At 40.1% G+C, this 12535-nt stretch overlaps 2 protein-coding genes across 2 annotated transcripts in view; both read right to left on the bottom strand.

The window, feature by feature from the left end:
- Window positions 1-248: 248 nt before the first annotated feature.
- On the bottom strand, window positions 249-4247 carry ndufs5 (NADH:ubiquinone oxidoreductase subunit S5). Its single transcript, XM_080015142.1, has 3 exons — window positions 4165-4247; window positions 2305-2524; window positions 249-467 (listed from the first exon to the last, which is right to left on the bottom strand). The coding sequence occupies exons 2-3, from the start codon at window positions 2518-2520 to the stop codon at window positions 363-365; spliced, it is 321 nt and encodes a 106-aa protein (XP_079871268.1). The 5' UTR covers window positions 2521-2524; window positions 4165-4247; the 3' UTR covers window positions 249-362.
- A 364-nt stretch (window positions 4248-4611) lies between these two features.
- Window positions 4612-12535, bottom strand: part of rnf19b (ring finger protein 19B) — a 36660-nt gene continuing 28736 nt past the window's right edge. The window contains exons 5-10 of the mRNA XM_080015159.1: window positions 12078-12240; window positions 9903-10017; window positions 9291-9431; window positions 8680-8869; window positions 7721-7855; window positions 4612-7444 (exon numbers count right to left, since the gene is read on the bottom strand). Coding sequence (XP_079871285.1) covers window positions 6982-7444; window positions 7721-7855; window positions 8680-8869; window positions 9291-9431; window positions 9903-10017; window positions 12078-12240 — 1207 coding nt within the window. The 3' untranslated portion in view covers window positions 4612-6981. The remainder of the gene's footprint in view (window positions 7445-7720; window positions 7856-8679; window positions 8870-9290; window positions 9432-9902; window positions 10018-12077; window positions 12241-12535) is intronic.

The raw sequence follows: 12535 nt of genomic DNA, 5'->3' as shown, positions 1-12535 counted from the left end.
CCGGCGGTCCCTCCATCAGATCCAGAGTTGTTCTGGGGAGACGGGAGAACCTTCCGCAAGGACAACCATGGCCATGGTGTAGATTGAAGAGGAAAATAATGCATTTAATCCCTTTTAGAATAAGGCTGTAACAACAAAAGGGGTCTGAAAACCTCCCGGATACACTGAACATGTCTTTTCTCATCAGCTCCATCGTACAGACCTGTGCTTTCACATTCAGACAGGAATAAAAACATCAGAGAGGAAGATGTGCCAGAAGAACATTTATTTGCAAACTCGTACAGGGAGGAGGATGACTGCCGACACAATAAGTGGAATCTGAATTATAATACACAGGGTGGAGGGGGACACAGGTGGAGGGTTCAGGGTTTGTCGTCCTGTTGTCCAGAGTGGTGCGGCGGGGGGGTGTAGGTTCCCTCCTTCACCATCTTGTCGCGCTGCTGACGAATTTCATACAACCTCTTGTGCTGTAGGGAAGGAGGGAGGGAGGGAGGAAAGCAGAGGAAAACAATGTTATCAAAGAAAAGGTCAAGACGCTCGTAGCGGCTTCTTTAAAGAACCGCTTTGCCTAGTGGATGCTTCTTGGTGTTCCTCACATCGGCTATATTGGACGGTGGATGATGGCAGAAATTTGGAAAATGACCCAGTGTTTCCAGTTAATGTATTTGTTTCTAATAAAAATCATTTCTACCGCCAGTCTCCAGTTGCAAAACATAAATTAATTATTTTAATATACACTTTTTTTTGTGCGCCAATCTACTCCCAGCCTGCTAGACACAAAGCGCGCGAGTCTGTTTGACTCCGAATGGTTGATTCAACTCGACCATCGATTTGGGGGCAGGATAATGTTCCCATCGCTCTCTCAGGAAAAAGGAAAGTAACTTTTGAGGGGAACGCTTCACTGAGGTCTAAGGTTTAAATTACATCCTAAAAACTGTAAACAAACTTAAGTTCCATATATCAGTGTAATCTTCTCTCAAAGAGTGCAAAACGAGGCTGAGGTAGTGGGGGCTTGAAAGTAAAACAAAAAATTCTGGCATACAGGGTTCCAGACTTTGTTGACTGGTGCTCCCAATGGAAAATTTTAGGAACATTAGCACAAAATTTAGGAGCACCACTGAAATGGACATGCAACGCAACACATTCATATTTTTTCCATTTTAACTGTATTAAGCCTGGTTTATAGACGTCGTGTCGCTTAGCACACACGTCATTAATGACGTCATTGCACTGCTTGTGACAGTGCTGCATGCAGATTTTGCACGAGGGCATGCACCTTCCAATTTTTGAAACTCTGTGCCGTGCGCTTCAGGTAATTAAAGATGTTGTGTCTGAAGGAAGTATGTGCTAAGAGGTCCGCAGGTACAATCTGTACGGTCCATCACTGGTTATTTTTGTGACCACAAAAATAACCAGATGGCGTTGAATTCATGGAAGGAGATCGCACCATCTCTGTCCAAAGATTTGGACTATTTTAATACCTCGGGATTTCTTAGTAATGTTTACTCCGACAATTTGTACAAACTCATGATTAAACCCTGATTGACTACAATAAATATACATATATTTAACACTTTCTATTTGAAAGTTACTGCTCATTTCTCATCGTTCAGATCCTTCCCTCAGGACTTCTTTGTAATGTTTACTCAGTTCTTTCAGTTTCCCCTGGTGGTTTGTGTACAGTGCCCCCTGTCTTTCAGGAAATATTACCACGGCGCCACGGCGGCTTATGGCGCACACACCACAGTGCGCACGCCATAAGCCGCACAGCTCGCTTGCCACGACTTCAACAAAGCCTTAACAGATAAATGCTTTGGTAATAAATAGACAATTTACAAAAATAAAAACGCGCTGTTTTGTTGTAAAAGAAAAAGTCACAATTTTGAAGTAGTGCTTAAACAGAAAAAAACTAAACATTTAAATATGGCTTTTTTAAACATACACACCAAATAATAAATTAACAAATGTAAACATAAGATAAGTAGTCACTCTATACTGTCATTAACAACCATGATCAGAGGCTCAGCTCCCTCTCTCTCTCTCACTCAAACACAAACGCGTGCCGCTCCGTGTGCTCAATTTTTTTTATATCCGCCAGCTGACAAAAATGTCAGAAAAAAATCCTTTTAATAAAGTGAAAATTACATTTCACATTTACTTAAGTTTTATTTTTCTCTTGAGGGCAAATTGGCCGTTAGCATGAAAGTATGGGATTTTGATATCTAGCCCTCGTGCAACTTGTGTGATCTTTCCAGAATGTCCGTGTGCATGTGTGTGTGTGTTTTTCTCCTGACAGCCGCTCACCGTCTTCTGCTTGTGCATACACTCGTAGAAGTCCTCCATCTCCAGCTTGCACTCCTTCTTGGCGCGGGTCTGCCCGATGCCGTGGGAGCACTCGATCCACTCGCGCTCGAAGGCGTGGCAGCGTGCCGCCCGCTTGTTGGGCTGCACGCCGCTCTGGATCAGCAGCCAGCGGTCTACGTTGATACCCAGCCGCGACTGCAGGTCCACGAAAGGCATGATGCTGCGAGAAGGATAGGTTCAAAGAGGTTTTTAGAGAGAGTGATACAGGGATAAAGCAGGGTGCTGTTTCAGAGAATGTCACCAATATTAGGGCTGGGTTTAAAACACCAACCATTTGAAGGTTTAATTTTTTTTAAATATTCCAGCATTTTTTTTTTTTTTAAATGATGGGTAATATATTAAATGAAACATTGTCTTAATTTAAGTTTTGGTAAGCATGAGTTGTCAAAATGTATATATTATTTATAATTACTATAATATCATATATATATATATATATATATATATATATATATATATATATATATATATATATCAGAATCAGATATACTTATACTTATACTTAAAAATTACTTTTGTTACAGCTCCAAATCTACATACAACATATTTACATACAACATATAATAATTATTAAGAAACATATTTATATATAAATATATATATATAAACATATCTATATGTTATAAACATATCTATATAGAGTGTAAAATGTACAGTTAAAAATGTGCAAAAAGAAGAAGGTGCAGAAGTGGAAGTCCGTGTTTTGAGGTCAGATTACAGAGAGGTGGTGTCTGACTCTGAGGGAGGCGTTGTAGAGATTGATGACCACAGGCAGGAATGATTTCCTGTGGTGCACTGTGGTGCATCTGGGTAAGAGGAGTCTTCTGCTGAAGGAGCTCCTCTGCTGGGCCAGTGTGTCGTAGAGAGGGTGTGAGACATTGTCCAAGATGGACTGAAGCCTGGACAGCATCCTCCCCTCTGCCACAGTCGTCAGGGTGTCCAGCTCCTCTCCTACGACATCACCGGCCCTCCTGATTCGTTTTTTAAGTCTGTTGTTGTCTGCGACCCTCAGCCCACTGCCCCAGCATGTGACAGCGAAGAAGATCGTACAATATATACGTTCAATATATATATATATATATATATATATATATATATATATACACACACACACACACACACACACACACACACACACACACATATGTGTATATACTGTATGTGTGTGTATATACATATACACATACATCCATCCATACATATGATATGTATGTACATGTGATATGAACACATAATAGAAAGAAATTGGCAATATGCGATGAACCGAAAAATAAATTATAAAATAGTCAACCATGGAACCTAAAAATCAATACACCAGTGTATCAACAATTGCCAGTGGCAAACACAGTACATGCTGAAACCTGGATCCGTGATAGGATGAAATATGGATTCAAATGGTGGAAAACTGTAGAAATGGTTCAGCTTTAAAGGCAAGTGATAGGGCTGTGTGCAAACCTTAGGCGTTAGCTGGGTTAGCTAGCTAAGTGGGGAGATCTATTGTGGCGGGGAAAAATGCGAAAACGGCATGATCTGTTACCTTCCTTCATAAGAATAGAGTTAATATCCACAGTTAATATTCCAAAACCACCACGACACCGCACGGATCTGTCTGTCTGTGAGCTCACGTCCCATCCTTCACAGCCCTTGAATGAGCGACAGGCCGCTCGTTTAAATAGTAAACTTTACGCCATGATCGGACATTTTCTGAGGTTCAGAGACTAAAGAGCGTTCGCAAAGGGCACTCGGTGCATAATATCATTGTGACAAATCGACTGTTGCGTGAGAAACATGTTTATTTACCGGGTTTGGTTGGAGTCACTTTTAACCTTCCTGGTATTCACGCGTTTCGCTTTACGGTGCTGAAAATCACGATCGTAAAGGAGGTTTTACGTCACTTTACTTTGCCATAGTGTCGTAAAGATGCGCTACGACTGTTTACTTTCCCGTATGAGCATATGTTCTTACACTATTATATATGTTTTACATTTCCATTAATAATCAAATATATTTTTTTTTCTGTATTCATAATTATGATATTTATATATATATTTTTTTTGGTAGATGTTCTTATACCACATTTTAGTCAGCATTTATTAACGTGTATGGATACCATTACGCAAATCTGTCTTCAAGTGGTCTCAATCCCATTGCATCAATATTACAATTTTGTAAAAAAAAAAACTTTCATGTGACTTTCTCTTCCAAAATATTACACAGTCATTTATTTTTTGCAACAGAAGATTGTATTTATTTATTTTTCGTCCACAAGATATCTTTCACAGTCCTGCATGTACAACCCTGGGCAGGGTTTCAACAGTGCCATGAAATATACATATAATAACACTTCAATATTGCTATCTATACACTCTAAAAACCTTTCAAACAAGTTACTTTTCTCTGTAAAGCATTTTCACTATCCACCATTCAGCCTCTTCCAGTAAATTCTGTTTAAATCTGTGGTACATTCGTGTGTTTTAATTTTTTTATTTTTATTTCCACTCTTGACAGGCAGAAACAAGCAAAAACTGATAATCATATGGGCAGAGCAAGCTAAGCACTGCCTGGTGTGACCGGCAGGAAAATCCATAAAGATAAAGGTGTCCCAGTAGATCCCTCATGGACCAAAGAAAAACCTGCAAATACACTTTTAAATGAAGCACAAAGGTGATTAGAAACCAGGACACCATTCAGGCTATTGAGTGAGATACGGAAATCGACAGCATCAGCGATGAAGAGTTTGATTCCAAATTAAAATACCAACCTTAAGAAAGTTTAATTAAAAAACCCCAAATAATTCCAACATTTTTTGTAAAAGGATAAATAAATTAAATACAATTAAAGATTGGTTGAATTTAACTTTTGGTAAGTGTGTGTGTGTGTGTGTGTGTGTGTTTGTATATATATATATAGTTTTAGAATAAAACTCTTCAATTTATTTATTTTTTTACATCCAACATAAGAGGCTTTCTGGTATTTCTTTTTTCATATTTTCGGTTTGTACCACAGACATTTGTGTGCCATTGTAGTAAACTTGCTTTGAGCAAAATAGACAATGGACAGCGAAACAACCCTCCCTAAAAAAAGATTGACATTTGAGATAAAGTGCAAAAGTGCTCATTCGAAAATAATAAACACAATCAACCAGACGATACCATAACACACACACACACACACACACACACACACACACACACACACACACACACACACACACACACACACACACACACACACACACACACACACACACACACACAGCAGTAACAAGGTGTGTTTGGTAAAGCGAGGGAGCGTCCCAGTCTCGTTGTGTAAGGCTGGTTGGTGTGAAGTGCTGAAGAGTTTTGACAATGACAAGGTCAACCCAAAACTCAAAACTTAAAAATTATCGGGTGATCTTTTAAGATAGATTTCAGTTTAAAAAAAATAAATAAATAAAAGTGAACAGAATGACAAGGTCAACCCAAAACCCAAAACCCTAAACTAAAAAATGATCGGGTGATCTTTGAAGATAGATTTCAGATTTTAAAAATAAATAAATAAAATTGAACAGAATGACAGGTTGAAAATTTTAATTGTTAGAGTGTTATTTGTTGAGCAATTTTTTATTGTTATTTTATTGTTGGTCATTTTTTTGTATGAAGCACATTATAATCTTCGGTTAAAAGGTGCACTATAAATATGAATAATATTAATACATTAAAATAATTATATGATAAATAATAGTAATAATAACAATTATTATTATTATTATTATTATTATTATTATTATTATTATTATTATTTTCTTACTTACATTTAGAGGATATTGTCAGAACCTTTCCCATTTCTGTAGTTGAATGAGAAAGGTTTTTGATTTGGATTTTGTGTGAAACCTCCTTTCTAACACAAGTGACTCTAGTGCACGCGATGCCCGAAAATACACACCGCCCCTCCTCTCCCGCGCATAGTAAACACTCGCTGCTCCTCCCACTCTGTCAGCACGAGACATAGGCCCGTGCAGGAAAAGAAACCCGTTTCCAAGGTCTTTCCGGTGTAAATAGGGGGAGTAGAGAAAAACAAACAAACAAACAAACAAAAAGCAAAAACAAAGCAAACAACAGCTCAGTTCAGGTTCACATTCATTCTCACAGTTAGAAAAAATCTCCCACTCGGTACAAACCTGTCTTTTCCCCCTCAATCCTTCACTCACTAGTGTGCTTCGCAACGATTCAACTCAATTCACCTTTTGTTTTTAATCGTGGGGTTTTTTTGCAAATTTTCTTGTGGCAAAAACTTGTTTGTTTTGTTTTCCAGGTTTTTTTTTTTTGCTTAAGTAGCCAAGGCATTTTGCACCAGGAAGTAAACGTAAACGGTCATCTTATAGATCTCAGAGGTAGCTCCCTGACAGGTGGAGAGATAAGACAGACGGGAGGGGCAGAGAAGAGGAGAGGAGGAGCAGCGGCAGGAGGAGGAGGAGAAGAAGGAGGAGGAGGAGGACATATGAGGGCAGATGAAAAGCCGTGGAATCGGAGGAAGAAAAGCGGAGAAGGTTTTGTTTTGGAGACGGGGGCATCGGAGATGAAAGTTCCTTGTAGTTCGTGTGGTTTTGTGCGATCCTGCGAGCGGTGGCGCTCCCTCTCAGACGTAGAGGACCACCTTGCCGTCGGCAGGACAGCGAAGGCCTTCGGTGGAGGGGATTGGGGCACGGCAGGAGGGCGGGGCCTGGGGGGGCGGGGCCTGGAGGGCCGGGGGACGGCAGCTCTTTGGGTGCGGCGAGTCGCAGTCGTCCGACGTGAGCTCAGCGATGTCGTCCGACTGCGTGTCCGACAGCTCCAGGTCGCTGCGGATGCTCTCGGGCTGCGCCAGCGTCACGTCGCGCAGCGCCTCCCGCAGTGACTCGCCTCGGGACAGCGACAGCACCAGCGCTGAGCCCGACAGGGCCCCGCCCCTTCTGGAGCTGCAGTCCTGAGGCTCCTCCCCCCCGGAGCTCGTTGCCGCGGCAGCGGGGCCAGGGGGTGGGGCCAGGTCCTCCTCGCTGGTCAGGCAGAGGTGGCTGGGTTTGGTCTCGATGTCTACCTGGATCTCCAGGTTGGTGCACTCCCTGCAGGCAGAGCAGGACGTTACAGTACGATAACACCATCCGGTTTCCTGTTTATTGTTTACAGATATGACTGTTTTAGTTTTTTTATGACATGAGGTCTGAAATATTTTATTGCATGTTGCATGTAAAAAAAGGAGGAGGAAGGGGAAGGGGGGGAGGAGGAGAGGAGAGGATTCAGAGGAGGAAGGGGAAGAGGGGTAAGGAGGAGGGGGAAGGAGTCCCAGTCCCTCCCAGTCTCTCCCAGCCCATCCCAGTCCTCCCAGTCCCTAGTCCCACCTGTCAGGCAGCGTGTAGGAGGAGATGATGGAGCCCGCCATCCCCCGGGTGCTGGCACAGTCGCTGCCGGCCCCCAGACTCCCTGTTTCCCTCTGGGAAGACTCCTTGGCCAGCTCCCCTCCCTGCACCTCCAGTCTGAAGCAAAACAAACAAAAAGACTCATTAAGTCGCCTTGACTTGAAACTTGATAATTATTTAATAACCAACGGTCATAACTTAAAAAAAAAAATGCATGTGGTCTGTTATCAATCATAACACTCACTTACCACAGAACTTTACAACATTAATAAAAAATATGAATTTGATATAAATTAATACATTAATTGAATATGAAATATGAATGTTAGTATAAATTGTGTAAAGGCTGTATTTAAAGAAGAGCAACCTTTCAGAGATTGAATGAGGTGTCTGAGTGCGAATAATAATAAATGTTTTGATATACAAATATGCAGTTTAGTTATAATATGTAGATAGATTGACCAAATTGGTCAAACAGGGTACTGCAATTATGTCACCAAATCATTGAGAAAACATAGGGATTTCAATTAATATTTCTTTGTGTCTGTGTGTGAGTTTTTTTCTTTTTTTTTTTAAATACAGCATATCATAAAAACATTTTAATGGGTATTTTTTCAAAATGTTGAAAAATGTATTACACTCTTTTACTTTAAAACCTTTTAGATTTTCAAGATTTTCAAGTGGAGCACGGGTCAGAAAAGATAGATAGCGACTACATCAAAAGTATCTTTTGCACAGTTTCAGTGCGTTACTCCACAGCTTTTATAAGTAATTAAACTTTGCTATTCACATGAATCTGATTTTATAATGACTTGTAAAGACTAGATGAGTCAGACACAGAGAACCTATTAATAAAGTAAAGAAAATACAAAAAAACACAGAAATGGACTTATTTTAAACTACATAATAAATGTGTGGATAATGAATTTCATCCTCCTCACCTGCTGTACTTGCCGGTGCGGGCCCCAAGCGCACCCCCGGCCAGGGTGTTGAAGTGGGGCGTGTCCCCCAGGGTTCCGGGGGCCACGGAGAGGCCCTCGCTGGGGGACGTGGTGCTGAGCCCGCTGGCCGCCCCGTCCAGACTGCTCTCCCCCAGAGAGGGAGACTTGAGGGCACGCCAGGCATCCGCCACTGGACGGAGGACGAGACACATTATCTGTCTGTCTGTCGATCTTTCTAGCTGTGTCTCTATGTCTGTCTGTTTATCTATCTACAGTATCTATTTATCTTATCTATCTATCATCCATCTATCCATCCATCCATCCATCAGTCCATCAATCCATCCGTCCATCCGTCTATCAATCTATCTATCTACCTGCCTATCCGCCTGTTTGTCTCTCTCTGTCTGTCTGTCTATCTGTCTGTCAATCCGTCTATCCGTTTTCAGGTATTTTTTTGTTTATTTACATATGATATTATTGCTTTTATTCATGTTTTATTTTAATATTATTTATATTTATTTATTTTAATCTAATTATTTTTACTGTACACAAATTCACAATTGTAAGGGACAGAACAAACAGAACATCCTTGTCCCTCCCTCCCCTCTCACCCGTGATGGGACCGTCGTCTTCATCGAAGTCGATCCTCACCCCGCGGCCCTTCCCCCGACTCACCCCGCAGCCTCCCCCGCGGCACAGGGAGATGGGCACCACACCGTAGACGTACGCCAGCATGATGGGAACACCGATACCTGGGGAGGTATTATGATCGTTGTACTGCTTTTATAATGCCTGTATTTACTACGAAAATGAAATATGAATCGATTACATACAAAATTCTAATTGTAATGAATTCATTTGAGGGTGGATTTAAACAGTAGCGGGTAAACAGGAATCAGAGAGTAAAATGATATCTTTTAATACTTTTTGAGACCCTTGAGACAAATTTTAACATAATTCGAGAATGATTTTTGGAAAAATAAATGCAGAAGAACTTGAGTCATTTTGATAAAGAAAAATATATATATGGATAAATACAATTTAATAAAATATTTAGGATGGAATCAAGACCTCATAATTTCAAATTTACGAGTAATGACTTTTTAATGCCTTTTCAAACTGAATTTAAGACGTTTTAAGGACCTGCAGGAACTGGAGGAATTAACAATAAGACACATATTTAAATTACAATTAACTGCAGGAGGAGAAGGGGAGTTCCGTACCGACGCTGACAGCAGCGATGACGGGCGCGGTGATGATGGAGAGGGCGACGCCGCCGGTGATGGCAAGGTTCCTCCGGTGGCGAGACGCCTTCTTCAGCTCGTAGTGCGCGTGGATCTGTTTGGAACCGAATCAGAAATCCCAATCACTCGTTAAAGGAAAATCAAGGACGGCTGGAGTCAGCAGCAAGGGAGCTTTAATTCGGATTTACACTGAACCTGAAAACGCATACGACAGTGAATGCTGGCCACCGATCAGGATCCGCCGCTCACACTGTATCTGTTCTTGCATTGCCCTTTATAGGGTGATTGAAACTAGCTCCAAATACTTTATGTATTTTATTTTATTTGTTCTAATTTTATTTAAAATCATATTTCTTGTTATAATTAAAAGTTTTAATATCTTGGTCCCATAAATTAGCAGATTCATTAATGGTGATTAATTGTAATAATGAAAATAAATAATAAATTGTCTACACCGTTAAAGTAGTTTCCAACAAGTACCTCCCGGAGCCTAGATCGGATACAGAAATCTGTCCCCGCAGAGGAGGTGGAGCATATGACAGAGAGGCGGAGCTTATCACAGAGAGGCGGAGCTTATCACAGCGCATCACAGCTTTTCAAAGCGGAATCCAACTCTCAATAGGAATGAATGGACTCCCCTGTTTGTTGTCGTCATTTGTCGGATTCGGTGTAAAGCTGGCTCCTGGGTTGTGCAATTTAAGAATTTTTAATGACAAAGTAGAAAGGTGTCAAGTAATCAAAACTGAAATCAATGCTTTTTAACTAAGAGCACATTATTATTATTATTATCATTATTATTATTATGTATTATTATTATTATTATTATTATTATTATTATTATGCCAAAAACTATGACATTTTTATTTTCAAATGCTAGTCAGCATTCATTACGTTTTAGTTTTTACTGGGTTTCAGGTTAATATAACAATATAAAAAGTTGATTGGCAGTTCCTTCTCCATGAGTGACACCTAACATGCTCCAATTTAAAAAATTAAGTTATACTTTTTTATTTCTATCTTTTTTTGATAAGACTATTGATAATGGACTAATATTCTAAGGCTATTCTTCAATTCTAAAGTCTGGGACATGTTTTTAATTTCCTCATTGACAATCTGCTCCATTAGCACTGCATTTACTAAGCGAGTATTTCCTGAATGGAGCACCGACACATTTGGTTTCAGGTGGTTTCCTAACAGCTTTTTTACTTTTTGGACCTCTCGGTTGACTCCAAAATACAGGGGAGGATGTTTTACTCACTGCAGTTAAACAAAGTCACCACATGGGAAAATAAAACCTCAATACTGTTATGATGTATGAACTATAATAAATTGTATTAATGTAAAAACTCCAACACAATGCTTTTCTCTTGAGTATCATTCATTGTTTTCTGAACATTTACCATTTTTAATCTCACATCTTTTTTTAATAGTTAAAATATTTCTCCAACCGCAGTGTACATTTTCATAATTTTCACTCCTCATACTTGGGAGGTTTTGAGTCTTGAGAGGAAGCGAAAGACGTTGCTGTGAATTTCTATTCAATTCTGAAGCCTCCGTTTCAGTTTGGAGGCAGAACAAGTCTCAAACCCAAAAGGGAAACGTTGCAGTTTCCACCTTGTGTTAAAATGTGCGCGTGAGAAACAGCAGTGTGGGGTCATTAACATGGATGAGCATAGTCATTGATGAACTACCGCAAAGCCAAAAATATGTATTTCTTGCTGAAATACTGAATGTTTTTAGGGACGTATAAAGAGTACGACAAACAATCCGCCTGGTATACTATAATAGGATTAAATCATCGTTTTTTGGGGGGTTTTACATGACACATATGAACCACATTGGCAATGGGGGCTTGTCTTCTCTTCAAACCTGGGAGTAAAATGTTCAATGGGGTCCCCGGACAAATGTCTAATAATTCAACTTTATCATCGTCATTCAATTCATAACACGTAAGCACCGTTAGAGAATAGAAGATTTAAAACAATGACGAAGACAGAAACAACCAACTTTTGGAAACAACCAGTAGGATCACAGGAATTTCAGTAAACACATTGTAATTTCTGCTGCTGTGTCTGCTTTCAACAGCATTTCCGGAAACCGAATAATCCGAAAAAAAAGAACACAATAATGGGATCGCTGGTCTGGGAGGCTCACCTTCCTCCCCACGTAGACGGGGATGCCGATGACCATGGCAGGTACGGCGATGCCGGCAATCAGTGTGATGCCGACAGGCGCGCCGATCAGCGTCCCCAGCTGCCACAGGATCTTCTTCTTCCTGCTCCACGGCTTCTTCCCCCAAAACGTACAGCCTGACGGACTGCAGGGTGGAGGGAGAGGACTTTATCATTATTGTTATTATTATTATTATATAAATATTATTATATTAAATGATATTGTACTATATTATATTATAATCACCACATAGCAACCTAACATTATATGTAGGCCTCTTTTAAACTGCACTTCTAAATTTTATTATTATTAAATTTTCATATTTTTCATCTGTTTTGAGCTTTTTATTTCTATGTTTTGAGTCGTGTTTAGTTTTATATCAGTCTATATCAGTCAGTTTTATGTAAAGCTTTGTGTAAAGTTGTGTATGTGTAAAGTAT

This window comes from Zeus faber, assembly GCF_960531495.2.
Source record: "Zeus faber genome assembly, chromosome: 1".
NCBI lineage: Eukaryota > Metazoa > Chordata > Actinopteri > Zeiformes > Zeidae > Zeus > Zeus faber.
The sequence above is the reverse complement of the archived record's forward strand: the minus strand, read 5'-3'. Positions and strand labels throughout refer to the sequence as shown.

Coding starts and splice junctions, on each gene's coding strand:
- ndufs5 (XM_080015142.1), bottom strand. CDS start 2,520: ATGCCTTTCGTGGACCTGCAGTCGCGGCTGGGTATCAACGTAGACCGC. Junction 468..2,304: donor GTATGCACAAGCAGAAGACG/GTGAGCGGCTGT, acceptor CCTTCCCTACAG/CACAAGAGGTTGTATGAAAT.